The sequence below is a fragment of the Triturus cristatus genome, chromosome 1_2 (genome assembly GCF_964204655.1).
Source record: "Triturus cristatus chromosome 1_2, aTriCri1.1, whole genome shotgun sequence".
Taxonomy (NCBI): Eukaryota; Metazoa; Chordata; class Amphibia; order Caudata; family Salamandridae; genus Triturus; species Triturus cristatus.
This window is the reverse complement of record NC_140580.1, coordinates 355,843,121-355,863,379: the sequence shown is the minus strand read 5'-3', so window position 1 is coordinate 355,863,379 and position 20,259 is coordinate 355,843,121. Positions and strand designations below refer to the sequence as shown.

The 20,259-nt window shown below is 45.9% G+C and overlaps 1 protein-coding gene across 1 annotated transcript in view; it reads left to right on the top strand.

Moving 5' to 3' along the window:
• DNAJC11 (DnaJ heat shock protein family (Hsp40) member C11) overlaps nucleotides 1-20,259 on the top strand; it is a 595,493-nt gene that overhangs the window by 475,153 nt on the left and 100,081 nt on the right. The window contains exon 10 of the mRNA XM_085604469.1: nucleotides 1,501-1,617. Coding sequence (XP_085460595.1) covers nucleotides 1,501-1,617 — 117 coding nt within the window. The remainder of the gene's footprint in view (nucleotides 1-1,500; nucleotides 1,618-20,259) is intronic.

Here is a 20,259-nt window from a genome sequence, read left to right as displayed (position 1 = left end):
ATCCCAAGGGGAGGAGGGTTGTCTGCGGGGGTTGAAGTGCCCTATTTATAACTTGACCGTCAATGGTGACAATAAACCCTGTGTACCTGTGATCTCTAGGGCAATACCTTCTTTGGATCAATGAGTACTTATTCACTGGGACCCCGCCACAACTCTGGGATCCAGATCGTGTCTCTTAAACCTCTCCAGTAGCATACCTGGTTCATTTCATAAGTAGCCTAATTGTACATCTATTAGTAACTTTCTAACATGCACCAACCAATTACTTCCCCACGACCTACCACAACTTCCATTTTCTCCACTGTGTTTAAATATGTAGAGGCATTTGCGTTCCTAACCAGCTTATTGCAGTACAATACTAGTTTGGTAACAGCCAGGTCTGAGATCAAAGTGTGAGCGAGTTTAGGAAAATGGGGCCAATAGCGGGGTACCAGGTCCAAGCCTTAGCAAGAAGCTAGGTTATTTATTTTCAACTACTTGCAATGCATGTAAATTACCATACTCCCATAACTTCATTTTATGATCTAGTCAATAGGACACGTCATCAGCAAAAAGAAGGATCAAGACCTTGCGCCCATCAAATATAGGGACGTCACAAGGGATGCCCATTAAAGCAGCTTCCACATCATTTAAAAACTCTTTCCTTTGAGGAATGTTCTACTGCCTTCACCCACAGGACTAAATCTGACTTTAGCTGTGTTACCTATTACCACCCTTTAAAATTAGATTCTCGACTCCCTGATTCTCCAAGGTTCTACATAAGTTTGTGAGATTAGCTAGATCAAATGCTGAATTCAGGTCAATGAAGTTTACATTTAATGGTGCCTTCTTTACTACCGTATATTCATAGCAGAGCCTGTATAGGGGAATAGCTTGGTCTATAGTTCCTATCCATGGCTTGAAGCCAGGTTGCTTCTCATACAGGATATTCGCACTATTCAACCAGCTCTGGAGCAGATTTAACAAGACTTTCCTGAAGATCTAGCCAGCCCCATCCAAAAGGGAAATTGCCCTTTAGAAGAACAACCATGGCCATCTTTCTTGTATAGCGGCACTAAAATGGCAGAACGCCAGGAATGCACTTGACCCAATCGAAAATTCCCTGCTCAATCCAAATACAAGACCAAATACCTTGTGTAAGGGATTAGAGGAAAGAACGCAACATTTGATCCCTTTAAATGTTTTTAGAAGGCTGTAGTTTTATCTTATAGACTGAAACGGATGCTTATCCATTTACCAGATGCACCTGTAAATGTCTATGGATAGACATCGCCGAGCAAAACAACCAGATTCATTCCAAGTTGTTCCTACATAATAGTTTGGTTGGTATTTCCTCTTAAAGTATTACTGGCTTGTTTACATCATTTTTGCTCTTTAACGAAAAGTGGTGCACCTGTAACTGTGGTCCTTGTAAGAGTTACTCAGTCAGATGCTTTGGCAACAATTAATATGCATTCTGTATTTCAGAACCAAGCTGCCAACTTTAACTTTGTTTTTCAGGGCAGGATTCTTTGGGACCGTGTTGGAATACGGCGCAGAGAGGAAGATTTCCAGGCACAGTGTTTTAGGCGCCACCGTCAGTGTGGGAGTTCCTCAGGGTGTGTCGCTGAAAATCAAGTCAGTTTGTATTTTATTTGTATTTCATAATTTACTGAACTCTTAATTAACCACTTGCTGTGCATGTACTTAAGGGATATCACCATGACCATGCAGACATGATGACAATGCTCATAAACTGTTCATGAGTCAATAATCCCTGGGTCAGAACGAGAGGCTTTCAAAATATTCAGAAGGAAGGGCTACACATTTGAAGGTAAGAGGTTTAGGACGCAGACTAAGGTTGAGCTGGAGTTTATTCTAGAATGTGACTCGTTTTGAGAAGGACTATTCAAAAGACCCAAATGTGCAGCCTGGAACGAGGAGTAGCCGCTCATCACACATTCGCTGCTCCAGTCGAGGAGTGCCCCATAACGCCCCGCATTAAATATTTTGTTATGCTGGTGGTGCCCCAGAGCAAAGCATTTTTTAACAATCTGTGTGGGGCTGCAGAGAGCGCAGCAGCCCCCCCCCCCCGCGCAACATAAAAAAAAATAAAACTCAGTCATTGAAACCATACCATATTTTGTAAAGCACTCTGAGCTGGAGCTATGCTCTTCAGCTGCAGTGCAGGGACCCCTTCTAGTTAATTCTATGGCTGCACTTCATGGCCAGAAAAATGTTAAAGAATTACCTTTTTTTTAATGCTGTATTGAAAATAACATCACAATCACTATTATTAAACATGTGTGAAATTTTAAAATATACATTTGATATATAACCCTTTAAAGACTCTTCCCACCTCTCCTCTACCCCTAATTGCATCATCTCAAACGTCTTTTGCTATTCAGAACTCCCAAACAAGCCTCATGTATCCCTCCTAGACTCATCTGATACCTCATCTCTCTCCCTAATCCGTTTCTCGAGACTCTTCCCTCCTCCATCGTTCCTTTACTCATCCCAAACCTCCCCCTACTGCTATGATCTCCAAATAAACACTTTCTAGGCCCTTCCCTCTTCTATTACGCCACTATCCTTTTCAATCCAACTAACAGACTCACTCACATGTCCACCGCTCAAATTAATTTTATATTTCCCTATACTAATTCACCACTAATACTTTTTGGGTTCTGGAGAACTGTGCAAATCGCCGAACAGCGCTTTGATGCCTTATCAGGGGTAGCACGTGCTATATAAATGCAATTACAATTATAGTTATTGGTGACGTGTTGACAAAGCCAATAGGTCTTCTTTACATATGTTGATGCGCTGACCCCTCAAAAAAAACAATATTTTGATGTTCTCACCCATTAACAACGCCATTAGCTCTGCCTTACTTAAATTGACACGCTTTACATTGTTACATGACATGACATAGTGACTCGTTCGCAGTGGGGGGAGGGGGCACATTTGCTGCAGGTTGGATGAAGGGTCTGGCCACAGCACCATGACGATGACCATCTTAACTTTAAATTAAAAAATATAGAAATTCACATAAAAAACAAAGGTTAAAGAAACTTTATAGCGAGGAATTGTAATAATATTTTCCTTTATCTTAAAAAAACCTTAGAAATTCACTGGACAAAAACCCAAAAGTTAAAACATACCATTTTAAACAGACAAAACCACTAAAATTCAAGTAACTATAACGTGTGCCCTAAAGTAGCTATAACTCACGCCCTCACCAAGCACTGCTAATCTCCTCACAAATTACATGTTTCATGTTTCATGACGTCATTGATAACATAACAGCAAAATCTGAAATGATTTCAAAACTGTACATGGCAGCGGAGTTATTGTTAATTTAGTGCAGCACCCCCCTAGTTTTGTAACATGTTGGTGGTGCCCCTGAACAGAATTCGCACCACAAAGCTGTGAAAAATATGTAAATGACCCTTAAATGCAGTGAATAACAAATTAGAGGCTTCTGCTGCTCATCTATTATTCTATTTTTTTTCTTTGTTTTTTTGGGTGTCCCAGTCCCACCCAGGACACCCACAGTTTATGTATACTTAAGAGCCGAAGAATGAGCCCCTACATGCCTTCTGCCAACTTCCCAGCCAGTATTCATCGTGGGGGCCTGTTGGCAACAGAATTGCTCCCATCCTTCAGGAGCAGTTTCAACTTCTGCTCCCTCAGTGGGAGCAACCACTCTTTCCTGCCCGCGCTCAAGGGCAGGGAAAGAAAGTAAATACAGGAGCTGGACTTTGTGGTTCCAGGGAGCCAATAAATGGCTCAGAGAGGACAGCCACACACACAGCCTCCCCCCTCCGTTAAAATTAAATGTTTTTTGGCCTCTGGGATGGACCCTCCGCTGCCATAACTGGTTCGGAGAGGGGGTCCCAAGCACACATACCTCCCCAATATATATTTTTTTAAAACAAGCGCCTACCCTCCCTGGCAGTGGCTCACTCCGGGAGGCTTTTAATTCCAAAGGACGGGAACCTGCCTTTTTAGGTCTCGCCTGACCCAGCGCATGCGCTGGTCTGGCGAGACTTATTGAGAGGGCTCCAAAAAGTGCTACCAGGCCAGCCTAGAGCTACAGTGCATGTGCGTGGGCGCGCGCGCCGCGATTACTTTCACTTTCTGAGCCGCACTGCCGCTTGATCGCGATCACTTTCGCGGTCCCACGGCCGCTTGGCATAGCCAATAGGTCTCGCTTTTGGGACCTTATAAGTATTTAGTTATGCAATTGTTGCATGGCTAAACACTTATAAGGTCCCAAAGGCGAGACCTATTGGCTATGCCAATGCTTGTTTATTTTTTGACTGCGCCACTGAGCCCAGGGGGTTAGGATATCGCTGCCATATGCTCTTGTATGGTTTGTTCTACTTTTGTTTCTCAGGACCCTGAAACAGAGTCCTCGAGTTCAAAAATGGGTACTAAATACCTAATGTAAGGCAGCCAATTAGATCTTATCTTTTTATCTTCCGAAGCCACTGTACTACCTCATCTCTATATATACTTGCATTTAGAACTGTAATCTATCAAAAACTACCAAATGAATTTACACCAAATCACAATTCGCACCCTTTCTGGGTTAAAGATCTAGCTTTCTGCCAAATTTTGTGTCATTCCATCCAACAGTTTTTGCTGTAATCCCTGTTTAATATTCCTTAGTAAAATTGAAAGGAGAAACACGTTTTGAGACCCCTCCCCTTTTTTCTGGGTCCCCTATTGATGGATCACCTCAAAACTTTCCCAAAAGGAGCTGAGGTGGATAAACCTTTCAATTTTGAAATGTTTTGTGAAGATTCTTCAAGCGACACCAAAATTATTACCGAACCGAAAAATCTATTTCCAATGGAAACCCCGTCCTAAATATAACCAAACAGTAGCAACCCTCCCCGTGTAATTACAGAGTGGCAGTAACTACTCTGTAGTTATAGTGAGGGCTACCAGAGTTAGGAGTTTCTCTGATTTTACACTATTACTAACTTGGTGCATGTTTGATGAATCTCCACATAACTTTCCAGACCTGTTGCTTTTTTAGGTCTCGCCTGACCCAGCGCATGCGCTGGTCTGGCGAGACTTATTGAGAGGGCTCCAGAAAGTGCTACCAGGCCAGCCTAGAGCTACAGTGCATGTGCGCGGGCGCGCGCCGCGCTTTACCGCGATTACTTTCACTTTCGCGGCCGCTTGGCATAGCCAATAGGTCTCGCTTTTGGGACCTTATAAGTATTTAGTTATACGAATGTTGCATGGCTAAACACTTACAAGGTCCCAAAGGCGAGACCTATTGGCTATGCCAATGCTTGTCTGCATTGGCAGAGGATGGAAGGTTTTGCGGCGTTTGATCAAAGGGGGGAAAAGATAAAAGGATGCATTGTTCCATAGACTTTGTAATCACTCGTAACATAAAAACAAACCAACATATTTCCATGAAACCTGGCAGGATTGTAGATTAGGGTTTGCAAATTATCCTTTTTAGTGTTGCAGATAAGCATGTTTAGTGTTTTTTATGTTATACGGTACTTTGAGATATCTGTCGTCACACTATTTTCATGGAATTTTGCAGAAGTACTGTGTTACATAACGATCAGTGGCTGCCTTTACTAAAGTTAAAACTAGCAATGTTGTTTTTAGGTTGACTGTGTTCTTGTGTTACAGCCTTAGAAATAGGTAAGTGCTATGGTTGATATTTTTCCCTCCCTATTATCACTCAATTAAAGTGGTAATAGGAAGGGAAAAATATCTATATGCTTATATACCACAGTATTTCATCTGAAGTACCAGAAATACTTGAAATTATTTTTAATAAATATATTAAAAAGTTTAAAACACATTGCACTACATTATACTTTACAAATATAGTGTACTACAGTGTATTTTCTATTTTGTAACCTATTTAAATCTTCTGAAAAGAGTCTACGGAGCACCCCAGTAATGCATTCAAATGACATCGCTACTTAAAACGTTTTTTTTAAAATGCGCTGTTCTCCTTAAACATCTGTAAAAAAAAAAAAACATGGATCATTCTAAATACATTTCTATACCTATTACCACTGCATAAAGTGATAATAGGTAGGGAACAACAATATAACCTACTACTTATATATATCTGATAAGGACTTATAGCTGCAGATTCCTTACCTTTGAGTTTCCCAGATCCACAAACTTTTTTGCGTGAGCAGTACCCCTGCGTGCTCGGTCTGGCTCCGTGTGATGTCGTTGGTGTCGGTTTTGACTTCGCGGTCACCTATATAGGTACCACCCAGACTCCGGGCATCAGTTCTTTTCTTTCTGCGTCAGTTAGCTCTGATCCGGAGAAGAGCTACCTCTCTCTTTTTGACGTGCTTTTTTGATATTCCTTTTTGCCACCACCCTGCAAACGTGCCTCCTGGCGCACTACTAGTTGGAGGATGAAGTCATCTTGAATGCTGGAAGTTCTTGGCGGCCCGGAAACCATCCTGTTAACTCCAGTAGGTCCGACACAGCAGGATTCCTGAGATCTGGCCAGAAGCCTCCCCCCACCTCTCTCCACCACTCGGCAAACTCGATTACTAGTTTAAAAAACTCAGAAATTCACTTAAAGAACAAACAAAGGTTGCAAGGACAATATAGTTAGGAAATAGAATTTGAAAAACCTTGGAAATTCACTTAAAATACAAAGGTTACAGGGACGTTCTAGTTAGGCTCAGATTTCACTCATACAAAACCAGTGAAATTGAAGCAGTTGTAGTTACCCAAGTTAACTTACACCCCACCAATGTGCTGCTTATGACCTCACGTATTACATCACTTATGACATGGCCAGTGACATCACTGATGACATCATCCACAGAACCACTCACACCCCCATATGACCCCTTGTATGCCCACTCACCCCCACACACACCCATTCACAGACCCATACTAGTAGTCACACACCCACTCACTCGTACAACCACTCACCCAAACAACCACTTATACAACCAGTCACTCACCCATACAGCCACTCACCCATACAGCCACTCACCCATACAGCCACTCAACATAGCCACACACTCACCCATACAGCTATGCACACACCCGCTTATTTACCTACAATCACTCACACACCCACACAGCCTCTCAACACAGCCACTCACACACACTCACCACTTACATACCCATTCACACAGCCATACAAGCAGTCACACATCTCACTCACCCATACAGCCATTCACACAGACACTTACTCTCCAATACAGTCATTCAACCAAACAGCCCCTCACTCACCCATACCTCCACGTACACGCAGAGGCACTCACTCATACAGCCATTCAAACACCGGCTCACTCACCCATACAGTCACTACACACCCACTTACCCCGCCATAGAGCCACTCACACCCCCATACAGCCACTGACACATCCACGCACTCACCAATACCCCAACTCACTCAGCATCTCACTCACCCACAGACCTACTCACACACCGGTTTATACATCCATACATCTACTAAATACAGTGCCTTACTCTCTCCGTCCGAAAGGTAAGCCTATCTCAATTTGGTATTTTTAGGTGGAGCCTAGCGCAGCGTGCATGCGTTGCTCTATGGGAGGCTTCTTGTGAGCACTACAAACTTTCCAAACTTCTCCGTGTGGGTCTGACTCCCCCCACGCACGAGGGTTGGTTGTTGCCTGTGTCATTTATTTTTCGTAGGCTGCAAATGGCTAAAGGTGGGTGCATGTCCCACCTCTTTAGCAAAGGTTCACTCCCACAGCGTTTTGCTTGCGGGAGCGAGCAGCAGTGCGCAGGGTGGCATTACATTGCTAACAGTGTGCGCGCACCACTCGCGAGCTAGCAGATTACCCTTTCCTTCTAAGGCTCATATGCTCCTCCTACACGTCCCCATCCAGTCGTACAGGCGAGGATCTCTGCATGGTTGCACCCAGGCCGGGGGTGCTTCAAGGCTACTCTCCCGTGGCCGGCTCTAGGACTTCAGCCCGGCGGAGCACGTCTGCATCAGGCCAGTGCCTACGGAGGGAGTGGAAGGACCTTCTAGGTGCCAGGGACTCTGGATCTGGAGGTGGCAATTCCGGCCCCTTTATCCGTCCTGTAATAAACAGCGATCTTGGCCAACTCCACCTTTCACTTTGATGTATACCTGATGTGCAAGCAAGGGTAGAAAAAGAAACAAGGGAGACCCTACTCACAAGGAACCAAGGTAATCTAAGTGAAAACAGAAACAGAGGTCCCTGTGGGTTAATATGGTACTTTCATGATAATGATTGTATGCGCCATCGCAATAGAAATGGGTTAGGTTGATGTTGGAAGGAGAAAGAAGCATATACACATCTGATTCTGGTAGTTTCAATCGTTATTTTTGTATTTACGATTTTTCAAACAACAAAACAGTAGTGCATAGTGTCCCCAGTGAACATGGAACCTAAAACATTGGTGACATATTTGTGATATGTACATGTGGTTTCCAGTATTTCATAAAGTTGACCATTTCAAGCAATATACAATGAAGCAGCGTTCTTATAAAAAAATAATAAGTGCTGGTAAATGATTCGTTATAATTTTTGTCGACCGCGTTTCAGCCCTGTGTGCAGTAAAGGGTCTCTTCAGGACCTAAAAATGTAGGGACATCTAAAATTGAGACAAAGGAGGCTGTCAGTAAAAGGCCATGATCATGGCGTTGTTGCTTGAAACACAGCGCAGTGCAAGGTTAGCCTGTACCTGAGGAGATAGTTGTGCAGCAATGTGGTGAACCAGTGCCACACGGAAGTGAAAAGGAATTACTCACATGAGACCCACCAGGGCTCTGTACATGTGAAGAGGGAAGAATAAAGGAAAAGGTCAGCGTGAAATATGGTAATCTGCTATTAGGAATCAATACGGCCTCGTAATGAATTAGGTAAGTGCGCCGACTTACCCCAATGTGAGGGCGGGGAAGCTGACATCTATGGATGGCACTTGAGTTTCGAATCAAGAAGTGAAAGCTTGGGTATTGCGAGGAAACACTGTAATCCGCGAGTGCCTTCTGTACTCTGTGAAAGAGTAATATTTATTAGTTTACATAGTGGTAGCCACGTGTGTTAACATTAGTGATATGGGAGGGGGGAACCTTACCCGTAATGAGTGTGATGCTCAAGGAAAAGCATTCGCTGCAAAATTTGATCGATCCATAAATAATTTCTTTCTTCACTGCTCTTAATTCTGTAAATAAGTGGGGACATGGGAGGAATGAACAGAGGGCCTATATGCATGGCCTGTGCGCTCTCGGAGAAGAGGACGGGCTCTTACCTGATTTCTGACGTGCTCGGGTACAGGGAGCGCGTGTAGCGGCTACGCGCTGGTGTAGATCAGCGTTTGTCTGTCTACATGGGTCAAGTGGCAGGGGAGCGGCGATCGCGTCACCATTAAGTGTGTCACAATCCCACTAAAACCGGTTTCAGAGGCAGGCATCACTAGCGATCACTAGCGATAGCCGCTTAGTGATGCAATCCGGTTGTCTGTCATCATAAATAAAAATGGTGAAAAGACCGACAGTTAAAAGTGAAAGATAGAAAAATAGAATAGTGTAAGTCAAAGGACATAATATTAGAAGGCTGACACTTGCGCATCGTGTATAAGGCATAGGGTGAGCAAGGATTAGCCATTGTGGCATGAACAATACTATTCTTAAACATCTTCAGCTTAGCTATAGATATAATTGGGCACACGAATGAGTGTAAAAGAGGCCTGGGTAGGCTGACACTCGCGCTTTGCGTATAAGACAAAGGATGAGCAAGGATTGGCAATTACAGCATGAACATTGCTATTCTTGTACAAGGGCAGCCTTACTAAGTAAATTCCATGAGTACAATAAGGCATCAGTAATAATGCTATTAGGTTGTGAATACTAGTCTGTACCCGTCCATGTGTGGAAATGCAGGTCTGTCTGATAAAGAAAACATAAGCGCTTGCATATACAGTTAGATATGATAAGTACAAATATCGATCTTTAAGATCAGTAGATCAACACAGAACCCTTCAACTGGCAGTTCTAAAACAATCAAGGGATATTGTATGTATAATGGCACATAATAGTCTGTAAACAACCCTGACATATAGGATATGCACATGAAATGCTTGTAGGTGTATACATCGCTTAAGAGTGTAAACCGGGCCAGGTCATACGGATAAATCACGTTTACCAAGTAGTACATGTATTCAGGGCCGAGTTTATTAGTGGTCCATTTTATGTAGTACTGTTACTTATATCAATGCGAAGCCAGTGCTAAACCTCCCCTTTCCGGGATAGTTGACAGGTTGTTGTGTTTGTCCAATATATGCTAGATTGCACAGACACCATAGGCAATAGACCACGTTGCGTGTGTTACAATTCGAAAATAATTCTAATGTGTGTTGCTTATTGGCCTGTACAAACGTACTTGTGTCAAATGTGAAGTCACAAGAGAAACAGTTGCTGCATTTAAAGTGTTCTTTCAGCTCTGGTAAGCCCCAGGCTGATTCTAGCGTGTTAGTTTTCCACGTCCAATCAGGTCCTCAATTTGATCACAAAAAATTGGAACCTCATAAAAAGTATTGATCCCACCTGCAATGCAATGCATACAAGAGAGGCAAAAATATCAAAGATTATCTAATAAACTTGTCCACAGAAATTGTCGCATGCCGTGTGTAATACACATTAGAATTATTTTCTAATTGTGCCAAGGCACGAATAGGATAACATCGTAGCCACATTAGATGTATCCAATGCCCTACTAGTTACTAATTTTGCCTAAAAAAATCATACACCAGATGACATTAGATGGCAAATAATTGACCTTGTGACTATCCCGGAAAGAGGAGGTGATCTCTCACAAATTCTCCAACGACTGGAATGTCGGTAGATAGAAAGGACCAACTCCATAACCCAGGGATTTAACTCTGCTGAAGAGTGGCGGGGTTTTGTGACATCATTGACAAACTAAGTATTCTTGGTACATGAAGGTACAGGATGATTAGCACTGGCTGCACATTGATATAAGTAACAGTACTACCTAAAATGGACCACTAATAAACTCGGCCCTGAATACATGTACTACTTGGTAAACGTGATATAGCCGTATGACCTGGCCCGGTTTACACTCTGTTAAGCGATGTATACAACTACAAGCATTTCATGTGCATATCCTATATGTCAGGGTTGTTTACAGACTATTATGTGCCATTATACATACAATATCCCTTGATTGTTTTAGAACTGCCAGTTGAAGGGTTCTGTGTTGATCTACTGATCTTAAAGATCGATATTTGTACTTATCATATCTAACTGTATATGCAAGCGCTTATGTTTTCTCTATCAGACAGACCTGCATTTCCACACATGGACGGGTACAGACTAGTATTCACAACCTAATAGCATTATTACTGATGCCTTATTGTACTCATGGAATTTACTTAGTAAGGCTGCCCTTGTACAAGAATAGCAATGTTCATGCTTTAATTGCCAATCCTTGCTCATCCTTTGTCTTATACGCAAAGCGCGAGTGTCAGCCTACCCAGGCCTCTTTTACACTCATTTGTGTGCCCAATTATATCTATAGCTACGCTGAAGATGTTTAAGAATAGTATTGTTCATGCCACAATGGCTAATCCTTGCTCACCCTATGCCTTATTCACGATGCGCAAGTGTCAGCCTTCTAATATTCTGTCCTTTGACTTAAACTATTCTATTTTTCACTTTTAACTGTCGGTCTTTCCACCATTTCTGTTTATGATGACAGACAACCGGATTGCATCACTAAGCGGCTATCGCTAGTGATCGCTAGTGATGCCTGCCTCTGAAACCGGTTTTAGTGGGATTGTGACACACTTAATGGTGACGCGATCGCCGCTCCCCTGCCACTTGACCCATGTAGACAGACAAACGCTGATCTACACCAGCGCGTAGCCGCTACACGCGCTCCTTATACCCGAGCACGCCAGAAATCAGGTAAGAACCCGTCCTCTTCAAGAGTGCACAGGCCATGAATATAGGCCCTCTGTTCATTCCTCCCATGTCCCCACTTATTTACAGAATTAAGAGCAGTGAAGAAAGAAATTATTTATGGATCGATCAAAGGTCGCAGCAAATGTTTTTCCTTGAGCATCACACACACTACGGGTAAGGTTCCCCCCCTCCCATATCACTAATGTTAACACACGTGGCTACCACTATGTAAACTAATAAATATTACTCTTTCACAGAGTACAGAAGGCACTCGCGGATTACAGTGTTTCCTCGCAATACCCAAGCTTCCACTTCTTGATTCGAAATTCAGGTGCCATCCATAGATGTCAGCTTCCCCGCCCTCACATTGGGGTAAGTTGGCGCATTTACCTAATTCATTATGATATAGTATTGATTCCTAATAGCAGATTACTGGATTCCACCCTGACCTTTTCCTTTATTCTTCCCTCTTCACATGTACAAAGCTGGGCTGGGTCCCATGTGAGTAATTCCTTTTCCATTTCACTTCCGTGTGGCACTGGTTCCCCACATTGCTGCACAACTATCTCCTCCGGTACAGGCTAACCTTGCACTGCGCAGCGTGTTTCAAGCAACATCGCCGCAATCAATGCCTTTTACTAACAGCCTCCTTTGTCTCAATTTTAGATGTCCCTACAATTTTAGGTCCTGAAGAGACCCTTTACTGCACACAGGGTTGAAATGCCGTCGACAAAAATTAAAGCAAACCATTTACCAGCACTTGTTATTTTAAAGAAAGCTGATTAATTGTATATTGTTTGAAATGGTCGACTTTATGAAATACTGGAAACCACATGTACATATCACCAATATGTAATTGTTTTAGGTTCCATGTTCACTGTGGACACTATGCACTACTGTATTGTTTGAAAAATTGAAAAATTCTTTATACTTGAATAACGATTCAAACTACCAGAATCAGATGTGTATATGCTTCTTTCTCCTTCCGACATCTACCTAATCCATTTCTATTGCGATTGCGCATACAATCATCATCCTGAAAGTGCCATATTAACCCACAGTGCAAGCAAGGGGGCATTTAAAAGCTGCATCTAGGTACATACGTGCAAAGATATTGCTGCCCCCCCCCCTGCTTCCCAGTGCAAAGATGTACCCCCAGTGCTTATGTCGAGCTGCCCTGCTGAATAACCACTAAGTGTATCCAGCATTCATGCAGCACGGCGCTAATCCTGATGCGCGTCAAGGCGCTGTTTTGAGAAAGTTGTTGCCCTCGGCTCTTGGTAACCTCCGCAGCAAACACGAGAAAGGCCCCGCCGCAGATATGGCGGGGCACCAACCCCCTTGCTCGCCCGGCCCGGCGCGTTCCACCACGTCAGTATGACGTGGTGGGCGCGCCGCGGCGGGGATTGGCTGGTGGCGGCGAACCCTTGGCCCGGAAGCGTTAAGGCGCTTCCGGGTTGGGGGGGGGCAGGGGGCAGCCAGTTAGAACTGGCCTACCCCCAGTACAAACAATAAAAAGCCGGGGAGCGCGGGACTCTTTGTCCCGCGCTCTCAGGCATCCAGCCCGCAGCCTCTGGAAGGCTGCGGGCTGGATGCTGCTAAATTTTGTTACCCACCCTCCATCCCCTGTAGCAATATGGTCATTGGGTAATGAAGTTGACGGTGTGGTTTTGTTCCTTAGGCGTTTTTCCCGTTTACAGGTCATCAATCGTCGTATTTATTGCTATTCCTTGGTCAGGCGGTAAGGTCATGACTGGTGAGCAGTAAATTTAAGGTCCTTAGGGGGCGGCGCCATTCTTGGATGGGGTCGCCCAGGGGGAGGGACAAGGGGTCTCTCCTATAACTCCAGGGGCGGTACATCCGGTAGGCTGGATGGGTGAGGGGAAAGGGGGGAGTCACGCTTTCTTTAGGCTGGTTGGCCACCCCGCACTGGCATGGACGTCACTAAATGGCGCAGAGTGCAAGACCCCCCAAATTTGAATGGAGTCAGGGAACGTATGGGGTAACCGGGGGGGGGGGTACCCTCTCAGTAAGCGGGCCCTCTGCGCATGCGCAACTCTTACGGGAGGGCGTGGCTAATTGATAAGGATCTGACACCATTTACCGACTTTGCCGTAGGCCCAAAATAGGATACGCAGAAAGTAATTAATGTATGATTATGATCATTATGTTAGATTCGGATAGGAAAACTATGTATTGGAGATATGTTAAGGTTAGCCATCTGATATCTGTGCATATAAATTGTAATAAAATGTCGTGTTATGTTTTTGCGTATAATTATGTAAATATCGTTTATTTCAAAAAATTTAATTTTGTTGGCATATTTTAATAAATACGGCCGGGGGTTTTTACGACCCCCGCCTCCAAAAGAAATTCCCTTTTCATGTCCATCATTAGAAATGTGGTATGCGCAGGGGGGGGGGGGGAGGGGGAAATTCGGTAGTCCCAGACCATATAAGTTACCGGGTCTCCCTCGAGAGACTCAACTCACTACCCACAGCTGCTGGGGGCTAGTTCACGTCCCAGCGTGGCCAACTCGAGCCGTATATACATGAGAACCGGCGTTATTAGGCGCTACACAAAAATGCAGTGCGTATCTCACTGACAGCAGCTGCCCTTAGGAGCTACATAAACAGGCCGTGCGTGTCGCACTGCCAGCAGCCGCCCAGGTGACTCCAGGGTGGAGGGCCTCGTTTCCACTTAGTGCATGCTAGGATCGGCACAGTCACCTCGGCCTGCTCCTGCTGTTCGAGGTATTGATTTAGGGCCCTGTCCGGCCTGCTGCCGGTTCACCGTGTTGTTGTGTTCCACCTAGACACGCGATGTGCTGCCCTGGGCATCGAGGCATTTTGTAGCGGCACAGACCCCAAGTGTAGCGTGTTTGTTGGGGGTTCTAGGGTAAGATGACGAGATGTTAAGAAGCAAAAACCGGGACAGGCCAGAGTTAAAAGTAGTACTAAAGCCTTGCAGCCTTACTCCTATCTCTGGCCTGATTTTTACACAGCCTCGTAAGTGTGCGTGCGTATTAATCCACACATTTACAAGTTAGACTTGCATAACATTAGCTTATGACATGACCTCTACCATCCTCCTCACTGTCTCCCCTCTGCTGCAACATGCATGCTGCCCACCTCCTTCTGCGTGGCCCTAAACGGATAAATTAATTCACAAGAATATACCTTTTAATTCTGTTATGCAGGATGACTCAACCTCTGTCCCAAAAACCGAGATATGGATTTAAAATTAAGGAAATCGTCAGGACAGCTGGACAGCCCTCGGAAACTGGGACTGTCTGGGGGAATCAGAGACGTCTGGTCTCCCTCTCCTGGGGCCCGGGGCTACCTCGGCAGGGAGGGGGCTTCCTAGGCAACACCATGGTACAGCTGCAGGGCGGAGACCGAGGACTTTGGCGAGAGGTTCAGTGCAGCGAGGGGTTTGTTTTCAGATCTGATCCACAATTCTGCCGTGCAAAGTGCATTTCAACCTGGGGGTGTGTAAAGGGGTTGAGATTAACCTCCACAATCATTTTTTTTATATGCATCGTTCGTTAAGTTTTACGATGGTTGGATGGTTAATAAAAAGAGCATTGGCAAGGTGAATAACCTGGCTTTAATGTCAGCGCAGCGCGAGCTGCGTCATGTTGCTAAAACAATATACTGCAGCCATTCCACCCGCTGGTCCTCTTTGTTGACTTCGGAAAGGTAAAGGATTGCGTTGGCCCTGCAGTTGCGCCTGTGCACCATGGCTGGGCTCTGCTGTGGAAGACGGTGTTTGCTTTTATGTGTACGTATTTCACCCACACCATAGAAGTGCAAATGCACGGCTGCCAGTGTAAACGCACAATCGACGTGTTTCTCATTCCCGGGCTTCTCTTCGCACTCTATGGCCTCAGGCGTGCTATAGTCACGCATCGCTTCACAAGCCGAGCCGTAGTGAACTCACCCGTGTCAGGAATGTGCTGCTCGTGGATTCCGTAAGGGTGGTGCCTGGCAGAGTGTAGCGCCTCAGTTTACAAGTCTTGGCCGCCCTCATGCTGTTAGTATGTTTTCACTGCTGCCCCTTCCCAATCTTTGGTGTCTCACGGCAGTGAAAGAGCTGCGTGGAACACCTGTAGTGTCTTTCTCAATAGTGCCTCAAAGACAACCCTCCTTCCAGAGTTCAAGGCGCTAAGCTGATGATTACTGTTTACTAGTGCTTAGAAACGCACATTCATCTCCAACGCATATTGGCTCATTTCATATCGACTTTGAATAAAAAGTTTACGATTATTCGAAAATGTTGAGTGTGTGGGCATGCTAATAGGGGATAATCTGCTGCATGGGCAACCTTGTAAGGTCCCAAAGGCGAGACCTATTGGCTATGCCAATGCTTGCTCCAGCATGCAAACTGACTGGCCATCCGTTTAGCTAATTAAAAGGGGCTATGATTCACTCACAGGGCTTATAATTGTGCGGCCGGCCTTGGACCACTGCAGAATAACCGCATATAGTTTGACTTTATCTAATTATAGATGGATGATGAGCCCTTCAAAATGGCAGATTCGCACCCCATTTCACATCTGCCACCAGGACCAGATTCAGACATGGGTGAGCTGGTCCCAGGCTGCCTAATTTCAGAAGGGCGCACTTTAATTGTTAGAAACATGCTTTGAGTCATTAATGTTATTTCGAGGTTGCCCTTGCCTCCCATTCTCTTGAGGCGCTGCATGAAATCTTGTTTTCCTCCCTTAACCTGTCTTCTCAATGGCACCTCCTCCCAGGGCCGCTCATTTCTAATATCATCTGAATAGGCGGTTCAGGTCCGGTAACAGCATCTGCAGCAGCAAGGAGGGGGTGATAGATAAGGTCATTGCAGGTCACCTACCATTGAGAGTCCCCACTCTGCAGCCCATTAGTGACCAGACCTGCAAATCCAGTAATGTCATTTATGTAGCGCTTTCTACCCCTGACGAGGCACTGACGAGCTGCTGCGGTGCAAAGTCTCCCTTCATCCTCGACCTGGTGAAGCATCAGAGAACCCTGCCCCCTTGCTGCATGGACTGCCTCCTCTGCACTGGTCTGCACACAGGGAATTGTTGGTGACTAGCAGTGGACCAGTAGGAGATCAGTGAGAGATCACTACATTATAATCAGGGCTCGAGTCGGGGGTACACGCAGGTACACGGCGTCCCCCCACACTTTTCACAGGGTGGACACCGTCCCCCCTGCCAAGAATCTGGGCTCCACAGAAATAAGCTGAACGTGTCCCGGTGTAATTTTCAGACACCCGGACACGTTCAGCACGTGACGTCATGAGGTCATTTGCATATTGTCAGTCCCCCCACTTCTTTTTATAGGACTTGTGCCCTGATTGTGCCACTCGGGAGCCTTACTTGTTGCCAACGAGGGAGTTTGTCCACAGGACTGCGAGGTCCAGCAGCCCTCCAACACTCAGCTGCTGCCTCTTCCTTTGTGACTCCGCCTCCCTGCCCAGGACGCTGCAAAACGCCTCGCGGGCCGCGCTTCGCGGGTGCCACTCGGGAGCCTTACTTGTTGCCAACGAGCGAGTTTGTCCACAGGACTGCGAGGTCCAGCAGCCCTCCCAACACTCAGCTGCTGCCTCTTCCTTTGTGACTCCGCCTCCCTGCCCAGGACGCTACAAAACGCCTCGCGGCCCCCGCTTCGTGGGTGCCACTCGGGAGCCTTACTTGTTGCCAACGAGGGAGTTTGTCCACAGGACTGCGAGGTCCAGCAGCCCTCCAACACTCAGCTGCTGCCTCTTCCTTTGTGACTCCGCCTCCCTGCCCAGGACGCTACAAAACACCTCGCGGCCCCCGCTTCGCGGGAGCCACTCGGGAGCTTTACTTGTTGCCAACGAGGGAGTTTATCCACAGGACTGCGAGGTCCAGCAGCCCTCCAACACTCAGCTGCTGCCTCTTCCTTTGTGACTCCGCCTCCCTGCCCAGGACGCTACAAAACGCCTCGCGGCCCCCGCTTCGCGGGAGCCACTCAGGAGCCTTACTTGTTGCCAACGAGGGAGTTTGTCCACAGGACTGCGAGGTCCAGCTGCCCTCCAACACTCAGCTGCTGCCTCTTCCTTTGTGACTCCACTCCCCCGCTCAGATTGAATACCATGTGTGTATAGTCACGCAGCGCGGGACGCAGCGCGGGCGAAGCCCGGGCCAAGGGCAGGCCCTTTCTTGCCCGTTACAGACCGTTCTAGACCGGACCGGGCCACTACTCTTGGATGTTTGGAAAACTGTATTCTTCTTCTTGTTTTGAGCCTGTTGACCTTGGGGTCTAGCTATACAACGCATTTAGAAAATGTCGACTAGGGAGACTAGAAGTAAAGCTCTTTCGTCCAGTGTGTCAATCTCGGGCACCCTGGACTGTTTTTTGCTGAGAGCCAACTCTCTGATTTCAAATGAGATTACTATTTTGGAAAGGCGGCTCTCGCAAGGCATTGGAAAGGCGGCTCTCGCAAGGCATTGACAATGTTAAAAGATCGTCTCTCGGTCACATAGCTAATGCAAGAACACCCGATAGACACACTATGTTGCCTGAGCCTACATCGCTCAGTGACCGTTTAGAGGTAAATATCCCCCAGGTCCCTGTTTGCCCCCCTGGTGAAAATACTGTCCCCCTCTTTTCTTTCAACAGTTCTAACCTTGTTTCCGCACCTAATCAACGACTCACTAGAGGTTCAGAAATTAGTCGCAAGCGTCCAAGAGGTAATAGAGAGGGGGCCGTGCCCAAAAGAAAGAGGGGAGCGCAGGCTGTGGGTGGCAAAAAGACAAGGGCAGCTCCTGCTGTTTCCCACACAGACTCCTCTGGAGGGATAATTTCTAAGGTGATTCCTACTGCAGCAAATGATCCTGCAACTCTATCGGCTTTCCAGCCCACCCAGAGCTCCCTGGTAGATCACTCTCTTACTATGACCAATAGTGATAACACCCAGGTAAGGGTCGACCCTCAAATGCAAGACCTCGAAGGTCTCTTGAAATCTCTTCTGAACCCCCTTCTTGCCAGACTTGACCAAATAGATCTCAGGCTGGCAAATATCGAAAGGGTTATTGAGCCGAGATTTGAACATCCTCATACATTGCCAACAATGGGAAGGGGGAGGGCTGTTACTGCATTAACTGAGTGTTTACCTAACTCTGTTGCTCCAGCAATTGTTCCAATCTCGGCAATCCCCCCTCCCCATATACAGGATGTTCCAACACCGAACAAGCATGCTGTCCCCTCCTCTTTTCGTGAGGACGTGGACAAGCCTACTGGGGACATAGATCAAGAAATCCAGGAGGCCAATAGTTTGGGGAATGATCAAACATTAAATCTCCCTCCGGAAGCAGCGCCATTGGTAGTCGTCTTAGCGAGAGTTCCCAAACTTACTAATTTAAGAGAAGAAACATTTGCTTCATTAAAGAACAAAGTAGTAAGCTGGTTATATAAGCATAGACCTCTTCCCCCAAAATTCTCTGGTGAAATCATGATGGTAAGAAGGGTTCAATGGCTGGGATTAACCAAGAAAAGTATCGGTGGCGATTGTGAGCAGTCTCTTTTATCTTAAGCTCCCCCCACTTAGAGGAAGAGTTCCTGATTCGGACTCTTCCATTGGCTTTCTTCTACCCACCACTAGATAGGCATTATGATGAGGTTCTGGAATTAGGGTGGATGAGGGTGGGCCGTAGAAGCCGCTCTAGAGGGGCTAGGAATAATTATTACCCCCCAAGTACCACTCCGTACCTTCGGGATTACAACAGGTTCAGATGCCTGAGTGAGATAGATTAACTAACCACTAACCCTAATTCAGTGAGCCAGCCGTCTGTTGGCGCCATGGATAGCATGAAAATTACATACATCGACCCCAGAGTCACATTAGTGAGTAAGGGTGGTTCAGAGGGCTTGGATGTAGCCAAGAGTATATTAATTAGACCTTCTCCTCCCAAAACACCCTTAGGCGATCCGACCACGACTATTGATAACGGCTCGACGTTCGTAAATCAAACAATCATTGAAGATATTGTGGACCCAACTCCGGATGTTCTACCTCCCCTTGCAACGTTGACAATCTTATCTTGGAATCTAGCAGGGATTGCCAATAAACTAATGTGCCCCGACTGGGGACTGTTTATAGATAAGAATGACATATGTCTCTTTCAAGAAACCTGGGCAAGGGATGAATACCACCGGAGTGGTTTCGCTTCATTTTCGATCCCAGCCAGGTGAGGGGGGGAGAGGTAGACCATCTGGGGGCCTGACTATCTGGGTCCATACCCATCTCGGTTGCCAGGCGATGGTTGTGGACACGGCATCCCCGGATGTGCAGTGTGTGACTCTGGTATGGCCAAA